The sequence below is a fragment of the Phascolarctos cinereus genome, unplaced genomic scaffold (assembly GCF_003287225.1).
Source record: "Phascolarctos cinereus isolate Bilbo 61053 unplaced genomic scaffold, phaCin_HiC Scaffold_5;HRSCAF=322, whole genome shotgun sequence".
Taxonomy (NCBI): Eukaryota; Metazoa; Chordata; class Mammalia; order Diprotodontia; family Phascolarctidae; genus Phascolarctos; species Phascolarctos cinereus.
Window position 1 is genome coordinate 236,704,899 of NW_027555958.1, and position 18,285 is coordinate 236,723,183.

The 18,285-nt window shown below is 43.7% G+C and overlaps 1 protein-coding gene across 1 annotated transcript in view; it reads right to left on the reverse strand.

Moving 5' to 3' along the window:
* GLP1R (glucagon like peptide 1 receptor) overlaps positions 1–18,285 on the reverse strand; it is a 74,874-nt gene that overhangs the window by 44,624 nt on the left and 11,965 nt on the right. Inside the window, exons 2-3 of the mRNA XM_020999358.2 lie at positions 12,471–12,567; positions 10,735–10,845 (exon numbers count right to left, since the gene is read on the reverse strand). Coding sequence (XP_020855017.1) covers positions 10,735–10,845; positions 12,471–12,567 — 208 coding nt within the window. The remainder of the gene's footprint in view (positions 1–10,734; positions 10,846–12,470; positions 12,568–18,285) is intronic.

Below are 18,285 nucleotides of genomic sequence, written 5' to 3' on the forward strand. Positions count from 1 at the left end.
TTCTTAACCTTTTTTGTTTCACAGACCCCTTTAGCATGCTGATGAAACTTACGGATACCTCCTCAGAACAGAGTTGGGGCTACGCTGCTAGAATAATATTTTTAAATGCATAAAATAAAATAAAGAGGATTACAAAGGAAACAAATTATACTAAAATGCAATCGTTAAAAATGTATATTTTTTAAAATTTTACAGAGCCCAGGTTAAAGACCTCCCCTATTCTAGACAATTTTGTGGATTCTGATTTCATAAGCCTTCATATCTAGCTTCGGCTCATCGCCCACTCCTATAATGCTTCATTAGTTACTGGTGTTGACACCCTTCTCTAGATCCTTTCCCCTCCACCCCATTTTCTGCTGTTCTTTGTCTGCAAAACCCCCAACCCTAGGGCTCCAGTCATCTGATTTCTCTCTTCCTAATCCAGCATTGCTGGGCAGAAAATCAGGACATCAAGCTCACTTCAGCCACTACAAATTTACATTATGGAACGTCAATTGCCACTCAGTTAAGTCCTTCTCTACCTTTACTGATTCTTGGTCTCTATAATATTTTTTTCAAGCCTTTTCTTTTCTTCTTTCAACCTCACCTCCACACTTTTTAGCACCAAAGATTTAGAGCTGCGGAGGACCGAAGTCCAACCTTTTCCTTCTAGAAATGAGGAAACTGAGGCAGACAAAGGTAAAGTGCTTTGCACACAGCTAACCATACAATTACATATAACAAGTAGATACTAGTCATACAACTAGCATGTGCAGGACACTGCTGTTTCTGAATTGTTTCTCACCTCCCTGGGCTTCAGAGATGCCACAATTTCCTGGCTCTGTTCCTACTTCATTAACTCCTCCCCTGATTCTTCCCCTGGCTCCTTACCCTCTTTCTCACTGTTCAATGTCATTGTTCCTTAATGGCCTTCTCTCAACGAAGTCCCCTTCTCTTTGCTTTCTGTCCCATGACAATTGTCCACTACCATTTCTATAAAGAAGAATCCAGGTGGCACAGTAGAGGCACATTGGGCTTGAAGTCAGGAAAACCTGAGTCCAAATCTAGCCCCAGACACTTACTAGCTGTGTGATCCTGAGGAAATTACTTAACCTCCATTTGCCTCATTTTCCTTATCTGTAAAATGAGGCTAATAATAGCACCTATTTTCCAGGGCTGTTGTGAGTCTCAAATGAGATAATATTTGTAAATTATTCTCAGCACAGTTCCTGGCACATAGTAGGGGCTATATAAATGTTAGCTATCACTACTATTACTATTGTTATTGTTAAAGAAGAGTCCCAAATCTACACACAGAGTTCTGACATCTCTTATGAGGGCTAGACCCACATCTCCAGTGATCTAAATGGCCTCTCCACTTGAATGTCAATCAATCAACAAACATTTATTAGGCACCTTCTATATGTCAAGCACTGTGCTAGGCACTGAGATATATAATGACCAAAATGAAATAGTCCTTGCCTTCAGGAAGCTTACATCAATCAACTATCCAGCAAAAATGTTTTAAATATCTCTCTGTGCCATATACTGTGCAAGGTGAAAGGGACAAGAAAACAGAAATCAAACAGTGCCTGCCTTCAAGGAGCTGACTCGTCCCAAGAGCATCTCAATTTCAGCATTTCCTTAAACTTATTTTCTCCCCATAACTTGCTTCACTATTTTTTTTTGCTCGTGATAGCACCATTTTTCCACATCTTTTTTCCAAAGAAAATATTAGGGTTTTTTTTTATGCTTCTACAACAAACCAACAAGTCATATGAGATCATAAGATACAAATATTAAACACATAGTAGGTGCTTAATAAATGTTTCTTTCCTTCCTTTTGTTTTTCCTTCCTTCCTTCTTCCCTCCCTCCCTTTCCTTCTTCTTTCCTTCCTCCTTCCCTCCCTTTCTAATAGTTCTTGACAAGCTAGAAGAATCAACCCAGTCCAATAAGATGAAATTGAACAGAGATAAAAGTAAAGTCCTACACACCTATGTTCAAGAAATTAATTTCACAAACATAAAATGATGTGGTGGGAGGTTAGACAGTGGATCCTATCAAAAAGTTCTGGGGATTCTGAAGGACTACAAGCTTAATAGACGTCATGTGCCAGTCAGAAAAGCTAATTCAAAAAACAGAAAAACCAAAATCTTAGACTGTGTTAAGAGAGGCATAGTGTGTATTACAATGGGTGTGATAACCTCCCTGAATTCTACCCCGCTCAGATCACATCTGGTTGGCGCTACATTTTAGGAAGGTTGTAGAAAGTCTGAAGGAGTGCTCCTGTATAGGGCAAAGAGAATGGTGAGGGGCCCCAGTACTACTCCATACAAGGATTGGTTGAAGGAACTGGTGGAGTTTGGCCTAGAATATAGAGACTTAAAAGGGACGTGATGGATGAGTTCAAATATTTGAAAGAGTGTCCCATGGAAGAGGGATTAGATTCTGCTTAGCCTCAGAGGGCAGAATGAGGAGCAATGAATGTGTAGGAGTTGCAGAAAGGCCCAATGTAAACAAAAAAAAACCTCCTAACTATTAGAGCTGTTCAGAAATGGAATGGGGAGCCTTGGGATGTAGAGATCTCCCCCTCGATTAGCTTCTTCAAGCCAAGACTGGCGACCACTTTATTCGTCATGTCATAGGAAGGTTCCTCCATAGGTACATGTGGACAAGGTGACTTCTGACTCTAATCCCATGGGCATCAATGTGTCAAGGGCTCACTGGGGCCCACCTTAGAGATGAAGCAGGACTCTTTAAACCAAATTCTTCAGGCAACAGGATTCTGAATGCCTTAACTTGGGGAGACTCAGTCTACAGTTTCCCTGGGAAGCTCTCTTTTAGAAGGAAAAAACAGGAACACACCGCCAAGGAAGAGGTTTATAGGGCAATGCACAAATACAAATAAACACAAAGTCGTTCATTCTGGTTACAACAATTCTAAATTCAGAATTACTCTGGATGGGACAAAAAATTATCCTTTTACTTTATTTTTTAAAAAAATTATTCATTCATTCCACAAACCTAAATATTGTGTTAGAGGCTGGGGAAGATGCAAATTATAGATAAGGGTCTGTCTTCAGTCTAGCAGGGCAATATGACACAAACACTAATAACTATTATCAGTACATGATATTACAGGGAATCAGATGCAGAGGGAATATAGTATTGTGGGATACCTGGGATCAGTTCTGTCTCTGACACATACTGATTATTTGACCGGGTTACATCATCAAAACTTCAGAGCCCCAGGTAAGTTTCAAAGTCTAGGATTACCAGTGCTGGTAACAATCTGTATTGGTAGACAGAGTTTCCTTACTGAGAGTTCCTTAGTTCAATGAAATTTGGCTCCTCTGTCTCTACTACCCCCAGCAATGAATTGAATGAATGAATTAATTAATTAATTAATTAATTAACTAGTTAAAATCACTCTGTGAGGTCCAAGAAGGAAGGTGGCTACTAACTAGAGGAACGGGAAAAGCATTTGAACTGGTCTTTAAAGGATGCATAGAAATTCAGCAGGCTGGGGGCAGCTAGGTGGTGTAGTGGATAGAGCACACTGGCCCTGAAGTCAGGAGGACCTGAGTTCAAATCCAGCCTTAGACCAAACACTTGACACTTACTAGCTGTGTGACCTTGGGCAAGTCACTTAACCCCAACTGCCTAAAAAAATATATTAAAAAATTTAAAAATAAGAAATTCAGCAGGCCAAGAAGAGGAAGATGTTCCAGTCATTGAAAACTCTGAACAAAAATCACAACAAGAAAGTATGTGTTGCAGGAATGAGGTCAGAGAGTAGTCCCATTTGGCTAGATCATAGAGTTTATGGAGTAGAGTAATATGATATGAGGCTAGGCAGGTAGGACCACAAATTATGGAGGGTCTTGAATGCCAGGCAAAGGAGTAAATGATAAGGAGGCAGTGAAGGTCTTTGAGCAGTAGAGTGGCGTACCCACGTTACTACTTAAGAAAAATCATTCTAGCCACGTGTGAAGAAGAGATTGGAAGCAGGAAGACTCACCAAGGGGAAGAGTATAAGCATTTATATAGCACCTACTATGGCCAGACTTTGTGCTAAGCACTTTACAAATATGACCTCCATTGATCATCACAACAACCCTGGGAGGTAAATGCTATTATTATCTCCATTTTACAGTGGAGAAAATTGAGGCGAACAGAGGTCAGGTGACTTGCCCAAAGTCACACAGCTATTTAAGTCTGAGGCCAGATTTAAACTCAAGTCTTCCTGACTCCAGGCATAGCGTTCTGTCCACTACTCCACCAGCTGCCTCACATAGTTGACAAGTGGCTAAGCCAGATTTCAATTCTAACCCCACATTCATTGCTCTCTCTATTATACCATAATGCAATGAAGCAAGAGAATAAGGGACAGAGTCAAAAGATGTTGCAGGAACGAAACTGTTAGAATTAGTGATTGATTGGGTATGAGAGGCAACGTGATAGAGTGGAGCCACTGGACTTGAGTTGGAATCCTGGCTTTGTCTCCTCTTAAATGCATGACCTTGAGCAAGTCACTTAATCTCTTTGGGCCTCAGTTTCTTCATCTGTAGAATGGGCAGCTAGGTGGCACAGTAGATAGATTGCTGGGTCTGGAGGCAGGAAGACTCATCTTCCCGAGTTCAAATCCTGCCTCCGACACTTACTATCTGTGTGACCCTGGGCAAGTCACTTAATCCTGTTGGCTTCAGTTTCTTCCATCTGTAAAATGAGCTGGAGAAGGAAATGGCAAGGTTGGAAGAGTCTGACATAACTGACAATGACTGAACACTCAATATTCTGCATGATGGCTATCCCTCCCAGCCTTCAATCATCTGCAAAGTTGTCATCATCCAAGTCATTGATGAAAAGGTTGACAGACAGCCCAGGGCCAAAGACATATCTAACACAAGGAAGCAAATTCAACGTCATATAGGTATTGTTGAGTCTTAATGGGATGATTCTGGATAGGTTTGCCTTAATCAAAGGACTGAGGTAGCTAGGGTGGCACATTGGATAGAGTGAAGGCCTTAGGATCAAGAGAGACCTGAGTTCAAATCTAGCTTCAGACCCTTACAGCTATATGACCCTGGGGAAAACACTGAATCTCTGTCTGTGTCAGTTTCTTCAATTGTAAAATGGGGATAATAATAGCACCTAATATTATCTGAGATACATGAGATAATATTTTTAAATTATTTAAACTTAATTTATAATTTAAAATATCTATAAAATAAATATTTAAATAAAATATAGTTCAAATCCAGCTTCAGACACTTAACACTTACTAGCTATGTGACCCTGGGCAAGTCACTTAACCCCGATTGCCTCACCAAAAAGAAAAAAATAAATAAAATATAAATAAATAATCAATTATTTTTAAAGCAGTTAGCACATAGTAGGTACTATATAAATGCTAGCGGTTATTATTATTAAACTCTGCACTGTGTCCTCCATGACAATGGCAAAATGCCTTTGGCAACCATAAGGCTTCCTGTTTTGTACCTCGCTGGAATTAAAGTCAGGCATCATCCAAAAGGCAATGGAATGAAGCATTGTAAGCATGTGTAGACTGTAACATATCACCACTGGTGAAGAATTGGATAGGAGAAAGGATGCCTGGGCTGTCACTAGAGAGATATATCACCAGAGAAGAAGGTGAGCTAGTCATGTACCAGGTACAAGGCATGACCAATAGACAGCCTACTTGTACCACTGGTGTCCACCATTGTCAAGAGACCTGGAAGAAGGCCTGCATCGAGTTGACTGGAACATTTAGGGGAGCATATGAACAACCGTCACATAGACTGAGAAGACAGAGATGGCATCTCTCCATACCATTAGAGGTTTCATTGATGTGTTATTATCCATATGTCTGACTGTGACTTTATAAAAACTAAGAGGATCCATCAGCTCTGGATTCATGGGTCAGGGTCAAGGATCAAGACCCTACTAGAGTCCTCCTGTCTCCTCCTAATCTCCCAAGTTTACTGTGCAGGATTTCCTCACTACAGGTTAATTCCTCCTGCTTCATTAGCTCCTGGGACAGGGAGCAGTCTGGGTGGTAAAAGCAATTATGCTGATGGAGCACTTTGCTTCTATGGGTCCCTAACTCAGAAGGGGAAGAGGGGGGCCAGGCAGTAGCCATGGGTGATTCTGAGTGTCAGAAAGCAGAGTAAATTAGTCCTTCGAACCAGGTGGCGGCTGGCAGGGGGCCGGGATGACTGTCATTAGCTTCATGGAGAAAGCAATAAAACTCCGTTCGTTCATAAACGGGCCACTGTGAGGGCCTATTTCCTGCTCAAATAAAATTAAAGGTGATGGATGGAGCCTGGGAGAGGGAGGCAGAGTTGGGAGTGGATTAGAGGCTGAGTGATGATAGGTCGCTCCTGGTTGGGCTTCCTGTAGCTGGAGAGGTGAGGACCAACCTGAAGTTCTCACCCTAAACCTCTGGGCAGTTGGCAGCAGAGGGGAAAGAAAGGCCAGTGGGGTTAGGGGAGGCAGGCACAGGGAAGAAAAGAGGGCTCTGAGTTCATAGAAAGGGGGCATTTTTAGTATCCGTTTTCAGCATCATGTTTCCACGTGGCCTGAGGCAATAATGAGAAGGAAAAAAAAGGCTGGGAGGCTCCCCAGGCCCCCCCACCCCAAAACAATCACAGGTGTTTAAGACACTGTCTTCACACTAGCCCTGGTACAATAGGTGGCAGAGTGGATAGAGTACAAGGCCTGGAGTCATGAAGGCTCATCTTTGTGAGTTCAAATCCTGCCTCAGACACTCAACCAGCTGTGGGACCCTGGCCAAGTCACTTTACCCTGTTTGCCTCAGTTTCCTCATCTGTTAAATGAGCTGGAGAAGGAATGACAAACCACTCGAGTATCTCTGCCAAGAAAACCCCAAATGGGGTCACGAAGAGTCAGAGACAATGGAGACAACTGAACAACAACTTTACACTAGCCCCAGGAGGTAGTCAGAGCAAGTATTATTCATGCCCATTTTATAGATGAGGAACCTGAGGCTCAGAGAGGGAACTAGGTTGGGATTTGACCCCGAGTCTTAGGACTACCATCATTATCCTTGTCAAAATAGCTAGCATTTATATAGCTCTTTAATGTGTGCCAAGAACCTTATATGTGTTGTTTTCATTTACATGAATTAAATCATAGGCAGAATAGTTCTGTGCGGCCTTCTAGGTCCTTGGGTGTGGCCTTTTGACTGAGTCCAAGTTTTACAGAACACATCTTTTTATCGAGGGGATTTGTTCTGTGAAGTTTGGATTCAGTCAAAGAGCCACACTTGAGGACCAAGAGGGCCACATGTGGCCTCAAAGCCACAGGTTCCCTACCCCTGATCTGTCCAATCCCCTTTTTTAATAGATGTGAAGGTGTTCACCTCAGGGCCCTTAAGCTTTAGGTAGCAGGACACACATTTGAACCCAGAACTTGAGACTCCAAATTCAGTTCTCTTTCTAACGTGCCATACACCAATGCTATGGATAGCCTAGGTGTGGCTAAATCTTACCCAGGTGCTGCTAGTGTAGATGGAGCTCTGCCGTTCTTCCCAACATCACCACTCCCCTTTTTGCTGTTGGTCAGTCATTTTTCAGTTGTTATCCAACTCTTCGTGACTCCATTTGGATTTTCTTGGCAAAGATACTGGTATGAATAACTTGCCATTTCCTTTTCTAACTCATTTTACAGATGAGGAAACTGAGGCAAACAGGTGTAAGTGATTTGTCCAGGGTCACACAGCGATTAAGTGTCTGTGGCCAGATTTGAACTCATGAAGATAAATCTTCCAAGCCTGGCACTCTATCCACTTCAGTACCTAAATGCCCTCTTACTCCCACCCAGGGAGTTAATTCTTACTCCTTCTTCCACCAGAAAGCCAGGGGTATTGCTATTCCTTTCCAACTCTTGGGGGGACAAAAAGCTCGATGGGGCAGGGTGCCCATCCTCTAGGCCATCCCTGCGCACAGAACCCACCACACATGGAAGAAGGCTGTCATACTCTGCTCTCTGCCACCAAGCTGTGCAGTGGAAATTCTGATTGTAATTAGGTTTAACCCAAGTGTTTCTTGCTGCTACTGCTGAAGGTCTTTTCAGTCACCCACCAGCGGGGAAAGATGAGCAAGCCAGATGAGAACTAGTATCTTGAGGTGCCCTGAGTACTTTCAAGAAGCTTTCCCAGACTAGGAACTTACCTCCTTCATGTTCTCTTAGCTGTACTATGTTACAGGGTCACATGGGTTACAAACCCTTGAATATGAAGGAAGCAATTCTACAGAATCAGTGTTGGAGGGGAAAGTCCTCCAGGGTGGGACCCAGCCTTATTAACCCTGTATCTTTCTCAATACTTTTCCTAACTTTGCTTGTACATTCTGTGTCCTTAAGGGATGTTTCTTTAAATGACAACATTTCAAGTAAATGGATTTTATCTCCTTAATGAAAATTGAAACTCAAGGACCAGGGTCATAGGTGCCTCTTCCTTACCCAAACTCCTCAGTGGCTGCATGGATTTGGACAGCCTAGAAGATTCAATACTGAATAAGTTAATAAATTAATGAATAATAAATGCATTTTAACCTTTATGACTAGCAGACTGTTTCGTTTAAAATATGACCTCACTCAGTGCAGCCTGCACGCTATTATATGGGACAAAATAGAATCCATTTCAGTTCACCATTGGAAGCTAGGTCCAGGGCAGTGACTTCCACCTGAGGGGACCTTGTAGCTAGCTGAAGAGCTTGCTCTGGGGGCAGGGTCTTGTTCTTTCCCCAGAGGGAGTAGAATTGCAGAGGTCTGAGTCCCCAGGTACTCTGCCCCATAGCCTGGCCAGTTCTGGAGCAAGCCTCCTTGCCAAAGAGTAACCTTCCCTGGCCCTGAATAGATCCTGTCTCCTTCCCAGAAACTCAGGACTTTGTTTGCAAAAATGCAGTGCTCTTGGCAAGCCTGATCCTCCCCCCAGGTTTCACCACTGGGAAGGCTTTGGAGGCTGCAGGAGCACATCTCTCTAGGCATCTTCTCTGTCTCTGGGAGCCTATGGTACCATTTTCTTAGGAAATGCCAGGCCCCAGAGGAGGCATGATAGGTAATGAATTATACCAGTGACAACCACCGACCAGCCCTCCGCTCCTGAGCCATCAGCTCTAAATCAAGCTAGACCAGAAAAGGTGGGTGTTGAGTACAAAGAGGCAGGCGTGGGTGGCCACTTACCACCAGTGTCCCTGTCTGCCCTCCCTAGACCACCCCAACACCCAGTTTACTCTCGGGGAGCTAATCTCCATTCTTCCTGCCGGGAAGCCTGGTCCATCACTCTGAGAAAAGACAGACCCAGGGCAAGGTACTCCTTCTTTTCCCAGGACATGGTAATTCCTGGCCCAGCACTTCACCCTCTTCCTCAGTGCTACTGGTACGAGAGGTTACCACAGAAGGTTGGAGGGGGGGCTTTGAAACAAACTTTCCTTATTCATCATAAGATCATAGATTTAAAATTGGAAGGGACCTCAGAGCCAGCTGGTCCAATAGCCCCACACTCCCATTTTACAGATGAGGAAACTGAGACCCAGAGAGGTTAAATGATTAGCGCAGGGTCACTCAGCTAGAAAGTGGCAGATATGAGATCCTTTGACCCCCAAATGCATTACACGGCAACCAGAATGTGTCTTCAAGTCCTTGTCTTCTCCCACCAAAGCTTGGGGGATTTCTGCTCTGGCACTTGCTACATACTGGGATGGCCAATCTCAGGCATCCAAGGTCCCCTTCAACCTATCTTGACTGAATCCTGGTTAATCACCAGATAAATCACTTGACAATTGCATATTAAAAACAGAACTTCAGTGACCTGGTGTCTCTAACGTGTTTGTGTGTGTTTCGGGGGGGAGGTGTATGTGCGTGTGGGTATATTTGGGTATGGGTGTAAGAGAGAAGAAAAGAATAGAAAGAAGTCAGTGTAGATAGGAACTAAGGAAGGAACAGATGGGGAATCAGTTAGAGCAAGTGGGGGACCACAAAAAAAGAGCAGGAAATCATCACCATGAGGCCTGACCCCTTCCTATCCCCACCCCAAATTAGGGTGTAAAGATAATCAACTCATCTATCCAGGTTAGCCTTGCCTTCCAAGGCTTGTTGATGATGCAAGCTCTTAGGGGTGGGGGAGAAAAGAGGGGACAACAAACAAGTCACCCTATGCTGAATATTTTCACGGAAGGATGGGAAATAGGGAGAAAAGGGGAATGGATGATACACAGCCAGGAAGAAGGCTATAGGAGAATATGGGAGGGACTGGGGAGGAATGGAAAAGACAGAGAAGGAAGAAGAGAAGGGGGAAGAAAGGGAAAAAAGAGAAGGACAAGAATAAGACAGAGAAAAGAAGAGTAGAAGGGGAGAAGAGAGAGGGAAAGGGAAAGATGAGAGAGGAAAGGAAAATGCATCCCTCCATTTTTCTGGTTGTTTTGCTAGGTGATTGGCTCAGAGGATTGAGGGATAGAGGAATGGAAATTAGTGAATGATGAGAAGCTGCACAAGTTGTACCAGTTCCAGGCACACAGACCCAGAAGGGTAGGGGTAGGATGATCGCAGTATTCAGGGATAGGGTGTAGGGACTGCAGGAGTATAGTCAAACTACCCAGCTCAAGATAAGGGTGGAGAGCCTCTGGGCTCTGTTTACATCGGCACATTGAGTTCCCATCCACACTACCTGAACCCCACATCCAGGGACCCATCCACAGCAGGAGGTGATGAGGCAGGAATGTTCTTACCACTGCTGGCCCAGGGAAGGTACCAGGGGCAGCTGACATTGACATAGGTCCCAGGAAGTCCATCTGGCCAACAAGTATAGTTATCAAAGGTCCGGTTGCAAAATATATCTCCTGAGTAGAGAGAATGGGGAAGACAGTTGGTCAGGTGAAGATGGGAGTAAGGAAGGTCCCTTTCAAAGGTTCAGTGTTCTCTTCACACCCACCATCCCCCAACTCTTTGCACAGATCAGAGCAATCTGGCAGACCCAATGGAGAAGAGCTCTGAGTTTTAACTCTAGTTCCTAGCTTCTCTGTGACTGTAAGGCCCTACTTTATGTCCTTCTCTTGTTCTCTGAAGGAGAAAGAAATGGAAAGCCCCCCCCCTTCCTTTTCCAGGGTCCTTGGCTATGTGCCTCTTCTTCCCTACTTCTTCCATGTTCACCCCCTTCCCTGGACTTCCAAGCTGGGATTTCCCTGAGCTCTACAGAGTTCAAGAACAGACATCTCTGACATTAACACATCCATAGTCAGAAATAGCTCATGCCCAGCCACTGCTTCCTCTCTGCTCCCCACTTCAGCACCCACTCATCCCAATCTGTGCCCTCTTCCCAACCTGGAGGGATTCCCATTCAGGTGGGATGACATGACATCTGAGATCTCTTCCAAATCTATGATTCCCAGTAAAAATAATATCAACCCAAGTTCCAGGTTTTCATTTTCTCATGCCTGAAGTTTACGAACAGCCTCTTATTAGGATTCCCTTTCTGTTCCTATTAAGTCTGAATGTCTCTGTCAGAGTAATCTTCCTAGAATACTGCTGACATCATTCCATTCCTCTGATTCAGGACTCCCTACTGCATTTTTAAATTCAGATCTGGAAGGGGTCTTGGTGGTCATCTTGTTCAACCCTATCATTATACAGATGGGGAAACTGAGGTCCAACTGCAGTCAGAAAAGTTATATAGAGCAGAGTCAAGATTTAAACCCAGGTCCCCATTCTTTCCACTCCACTCCACTGCCTTTCCTCTCATTCATTCTTCTATCCACCTATCCAATATTTGCTGAGTCCCTACTATGTGCAAATGCCTATACTAAGTGGTAAGGAGGATCCCCAAGGAGAATAAGACATATTCCTTGCTCCAAAAGAGGTTCCAGTCTGGTAGGGAGGATAAAATATGAACCTAAATAACTATAATACAAGTCAGACAGTGATAAGCACATAGAAGAGGTACAAACAAAGTGTTTAGACAGGTTGATAGTTTCAAGAAGGGATTGGTCAGTTATGGGTTGGGTTGGGGACTGGGAAGAATGCTGATCTGGGGAGGAGGCATTTGAGCTGCATGGTGGGGAGGATTTTGAGACACACCATAATGCATTAGAAAGAGCACTAAATTTGGAATCAGAAAACCTAGTTTCAAGCCTGAGTATTCTACTTACTATTTTTGTGACCTTGGGTAAATCACTTCATCTCTCCAAGTCTCCATTGGCTCACCTCTATAATGAAGCCATTGGACTAGATGATCTCCAAGGTTTCTTCTTGCTCTAGATACTATGATTCTATTTCTCTGTAACTCTCAGAAATCAGCTCAAGGCTTTCCTTACCAGAACACTCAAGACAGGTCGTTGTTTGGTAGAGTAGTATCAGGAAAAGGGGAGAGTCTGCTTGGGGCAGCAGTGGGGCAGAGTGTGGGAGGAAGGCCAAATCAATGTGCATCTCCTCAAAGATAGAGACTAGATAAAACATAGTGAGTGCTCACCTGTGGCTGGGAGAGGTGTCTCTTGTATGAACTGCTCACACTTCAGACGATATTCCCTCCACTTGTACACTGTCTCTGACAAGGATCCGGTCGCACCCTATAGGAAGATAACAGCAACAACAATAATAACAAATGGTAGTAGTAATGAGAGGCAGCTTGGCATGACAGATAGAGTCAGCCTTAAAGTCAAGAAGAGTAGGGTTCAAGTTTGGCTTCTGATTCACACTGGATATAGGACCTTGGAAAGTCTTACCTTAAACTCTCGATGTTCTGTAAGACTATGAAGTATAGAGAAGGTGCTGATTCATACTATGAGGTCGGTATTATCCCCATTTTGACAGATGAGAAAATTGAGACTCACAGTCACACAGCCAGTAAGTGGCTAAAGTGGGACTTAAAACCATGTCTACTGACTCTTAAGTCCAGCATCCTTTCAGAGAGGGACAAGTCCATGGGTTGTCCCACGCAATAGAGACACCTTTCCTGGATCTGCAGTTTCCTCTCACCCTCAACTCTTTGCCTCACCAATGATGTTTTCTTCCTGCCCAAGCCAGATAATCCCCAGGAATATAGCATTATTCTCAGGGGGGAGAGGGAAGGAAAGGTGGGCAAAGTCCCAGGACCTCTTCTGTGGGGTTATGAGATCCATCCTGATCTAACTTGCAGGCTTGGGGTAACCTAGCTGGCTGCCCTAACTCTTCACTCTCCTTCAACCACCCGCCCCTCATGATCTAATAAGTTGCCAAATCTTATTGAATCTAGACACATATTTCTTACACCCATCTTCTTCTCTACACTCACATAAACACCATCCTGGTTCAGATCCTTATTACCTATTACCTGGACAACTCCAACAGTCTGATAATTGGACTCCCAGCTCCAGTCCTTCCCTTCTCCAGTTCCACTTGCCAAACTGATATTCTGAAAGTATAACTCTGACCATATTACTACCCTGCTCAAGAAACTTTAGTAGCTCCCTATTCTCTATTAAGGGTGAAATACAAACTCCTCTTTATAATTAAAATTTTAACTCTTCCTAGTCTGGCTCCACATCTATCTTTTCAGATTGGTTTACAATACTCCTCCCCCACCCCTATACACTCTCTGCTCTAACCAAACTGGCCAGTTTGCTTCTCCCTACATACTGTGTTATACATCTCTCCTTTGTGCCTCTGTACAGGCTATCTCTCATGCCTGTTAGGCCATCCCTCCTCACTTCTGTCACTTGGAATCCCTAGCTCCCTTCAAAACTTCATATTGGTGACACCTCCTCTCCCAGGCTTTTCTGTTGCTCTTGAAAATCATTCGCATTTTCTTATCAGCATTCAAGCTGTTGCCCTCACCCCCAGTAGAATGTCATCTTCTTGAGGACAAAGACTGTTTCATTTTCTGTACAGTGGCCTGGCACATAACAGATGCTTAATAAATGCTTGGCAAATTGAATCAGCCTCTGGACTATCTTTAGAGCTTTCTAGAGGATGGGATCCAAGGAAATGGGCTGAAACCACAATAGGAAGAAAGACATTAGATACTTGACTATTGGGGGGATGGTGAGCTGGGGAGTATCTTGGGTAGACTCTGGGAGGCTCCTTTCCTGGAGAAGCCGTAAGCTACGCTAACCATCTCTGATGAGGGCAGTGTAAGGGAAATTCCTCTAGAACACAGAGAGATGGAGAAATATCTAAAACAAGACTGGGAAGAGAGATGGGAGTCAGATGGTTTCAAATATGAGGATGAGACCTTTGTGTTTTATGCTAGAAGCAATAGGGAGCTTTTGAAGGTTTTCGGATAGAGGAGTGATATGGTCTTTCTCATTCCAGGAGAAAAGGTACAAGATGACTCATGTCCTTTCAGACAGAGGACTGGATTAATCACACAGAGCTGCCCCCTCATACTTGCATTTACATGGTTCCATATTAATTAATTTTCCTGGTTGCTTTTTTATTTTTCATTATCACAGAGATCCCAAGAAAGCAGGGAACACTTTCTCTATTCTCTATCAAGAAAACCAAGGCCTAAGGTGAAGAAAGGTTACTAGAGATGAAAAGAACGAATCCAAGGTGATGAGACAAATGAGGAAGCAGAACCCAGGGAAGCCCATTTTATTGCCTTGCCAAGACCCCAAAAGCCAGGGAGTCTGTACAGGATGGGTCTTGGACTCTCTGCAGAGTGGTGGGATTTAAGAGGGTCCATGTGATATGGTTGAGGGTGAGGGGAGGTACAGTTGAAAGTCCCCAACAGACCAAAAATAGGATCCATTGTAACTGAGAGTCTGGGGACTTAGGCTCTAGCCCTAAATGGGCATGACACCACTGTGTGATCTCCAGCTCTTAGCTTCTCTGGGCCTCTGTTTCCCTATCTGTACATTCAGTATAAGACTACCTATCATGGATTCTTTCCCAGATTGTTGTGATAACTGACTCTAGAGTTTAAGTGGGCTGCATTAAGTGGGGGAACCTAACTTCCAGGAACAGGACGGTGATACTCTCATTGTCCAGCACCCTCATCAGACCTCATCTGGACAATGGGGCTCAGTTCTGGGCAACACACTTTAACAAGGACATTAACAAGCTGGAGAGTGTCCACCAGCATGGTGGAGGGCCTTCAGTTCATGTCACAGGACTGGTTCGTCCTTGGAGTCACTGGACATGTTTGGTATGGAGAAGACTCAGGTGGGACATAATAGCTGCCTTCCAAGTATTGGAAAGACTACCATGAGGGCTTCAATTTATTGTTTTTTGGCTTCACAGGGTAGAACAAGGGGCACAGAGTGGAACCGAAAGAGAAACAAATTTAGAGTTGGCGTCAGGAGAAGCTTTCTACCAATTACAACTGTCCCCAATAGAAACGGGCTGCCTACAGAGGCTCTCCCTCCTTGGAGGTCTGCAAGCAGAGGCTGGCCTTGCCATCCTTGTTCTAGTGGGGATTCCGCTGGTGTATGGGTTGGACTAGATGGCCAAACTCTCAAATTCTGTGACTCTGGGTCACATCCCAGAATCTGACACTAACTATTTCAGTAGCCCTCATCTTCCTCACTTGTAAATGAGGAACTGGACAATATAATCTCTAAGGTCTCTATGTAGATCACCATGATATATTGGGAAGAGCCCTGCCACGGAGGCAGGAGATCTGGGGTTGAATTCCAACTCTGTTACTTAACTGTGACCTTGGGCAAGTCCATTTTCCTGCTGGACAGCTAGGTGGAGCAGTGGATAGAGTGCTGGGCTTGGAGTTAGGAAGACCTGAGTTCAAATCCAATCTAAGACACTTACTTACTAGCTGTGTGACCCTGGGCAAGTTATTTAAACTTCTGTTTACCTCAATTTCATCATCTATAAAATCGGGATAATAATAGCACCAGAGTTATGAGGATCAAAATGGAATACTATTTGTAAAGTGCTTGGCACAAGGCCTGGTACATAGTAGGCACTTAATAAATGCTTATTTCCTTCCTTTAGATTTTTTATATGTAAAACGAAAGGGTTCAACTAGATAATGTCTAACGTCCTTTCCGGTTTTTAATCCTATAATCCTAAGTCACTAAATTTCTTTGGGCCTCAGTTTCCTCATCTGGAAAATATCCATCATAGGATCCAGAGTTGGAAGGCACTTTAAAAGTTAATTTAGTCCATTTTTATAGATGAGAAAATTGAGACCTCCAGATACTATGTAATTTCCCAAGTCAGTGTAAGTAGTAAGACCTACCCTGACATCTTTAATAAAAGGCTAGGTCACTCGTAAGGGACGTTGTAGAGAAGGCTCTTGTTCAGATATGGATTGGCCACCAAGGTCTCTTCCAGCTCTGAAATTTGCATGAAATTACCAGGATTTGAATCCAGGTCCTTTGATTCTAAAGCTAGAGTGTTTTCTACTTCAAGGTTGCTCACTATCTTACAGATGAATATGAGGCTGTTACTATTATAGCCAGTCAACAACCATTCGTTGAGTGCTTGCCATGTTCCACTGTGCTAAAGCACTGGGGACACAAAGAAAGGCATAAGCCAATCCAAATTCGAATGAGTGAGACAACATGCAGATAAACTACGTATGTACAAAGAATATATGGGGTCATTGGATGTAGTCTCAAAGAGAAGGCGCTAGTATTAAAGCAGACCCTAAAAGTTGAGCAAAGTCTATAGAAATGTGAAATAGAATCAACCCATACCACTGTGCCTCCATGCCTACAATTCCCATTCTTCTTTAAGGTAAGACATTCTGTATGGAAGGTGCCTATTAAAAGGCAGTTTGCTGCCTGAGAGGTGACACGTTCACTCCTCATCTTCCCGTGGGCATCAGAATAAATTAGCATATCGGGAGAGAACAGGAGCATAAGGTCCTGTCACAGGGGGCAAACTGGTGAAAACATAATGGCCAGGTGAGAGCCTAAAGTGAGAGAGGGCAGGCATCGGGGGTCTGGGTGGGCATTTGTGGGCAACAGAGCTGTGAAGATGAATCTCCTCCATGAGGTGTGGTTATACTGCTTTGAAAACAAACAGACCAGCAAGGACAAATCCAGATGAATACTGTCACCTCCCAAATACAGTCACAGATTTAGAGCTAGGAGGGACATTAGAAGTCAATCAGTCCAATCCCCTCATTTTACAGATGAGGAAACTGAGGCAAGCAAAGGGTCAGTGACTTGTCTAAGGTCACAGAACTAGTAAGTGTCTGAGATGGTTTTCAAACCCAAGTCTTCCCTGTTCCAAGCCCAGCCCCCATCCATTACGCCCACTGCCTCTTGGTAGACTAATACTCCTCCCTCTCCCCCAGGCTAACTACATATTTGATTGTCCCCATCTTTCTAGATCTCCTCAGCTGGACATTCTTTGTGAGCCTTGCCGGTAATAGGCAAATTATTGTTCTTTGAATATAAAACTGCCCAGTGTGACTTGGAGTCAACATCTGACTGAATTGGGGAATACAGCAGCCTACGGGCAAAACTGAGGGGGCTAGAAAGCAACAAGACTGATGTCTTATTACTAAACTGTGATTTCTAAAAGGGCATATACGCTAACTGATCTCAACCCTTTACCTGTTTCAACACTTAGCACCAATCTCCGCACTTAGGGAGTATTTAGTAAATGTTTGCAGAATTTGTAGTAACAGTAGCTGTAGCGATAGTAGCTACTGCAGCAGCAGCAGTAGTAACATTGATGCGGAGTTTTAAGGTTTGAGAAGCACTTTACCCATTAATTTATTGTAGTACTCCACATCCCTCCCATCTGTCCCCTTCTCTCCATTTACACAACACCCACCCTTGTTATTTCAGGCTCCTCATTGGTCTGTAGGCTTTCCCCTTTCCCATCCATCTTCCCCATAGTGGCCAAATTGATATTCCTAAAACACAGATCAGACTGTCACTCCACTACTCAAAAACCTTCCCTGGCTCCCTATTGATAAAACACAAAAGCCTCAGCCTGATAATAAAAACTCTCCACCATCTGCAGTCTTATTTTATGTTCCTCCTCTTTGGGTATTCTCTACCATAGTCCAATTTGTCAGCCAGATGTTTCTCAGAAATGTAGCAGGCATGAAATAATGCAGAAGTGAAAGGAAAAGATGAATGCAAAGTGTTTTGAAAACTCTGAAATCTCATCATTATTGTTATCTAGTTATCTTTATGTCTGTTATTGTTATCTAGAGAGGTATATGATGAAACAGAAGAATCTTGGGTCTAGAATCAGAAAGACTTGGATTCCTATCTTGCCTCTGACACTTATTAGCTTTATGATCACAGGGAAGTCATCTACCCTCTCTAAGCCTCAGTCTTCTTATCTGTGAAATAGGGATAATACTACCGACCTCAGGAGTGTCG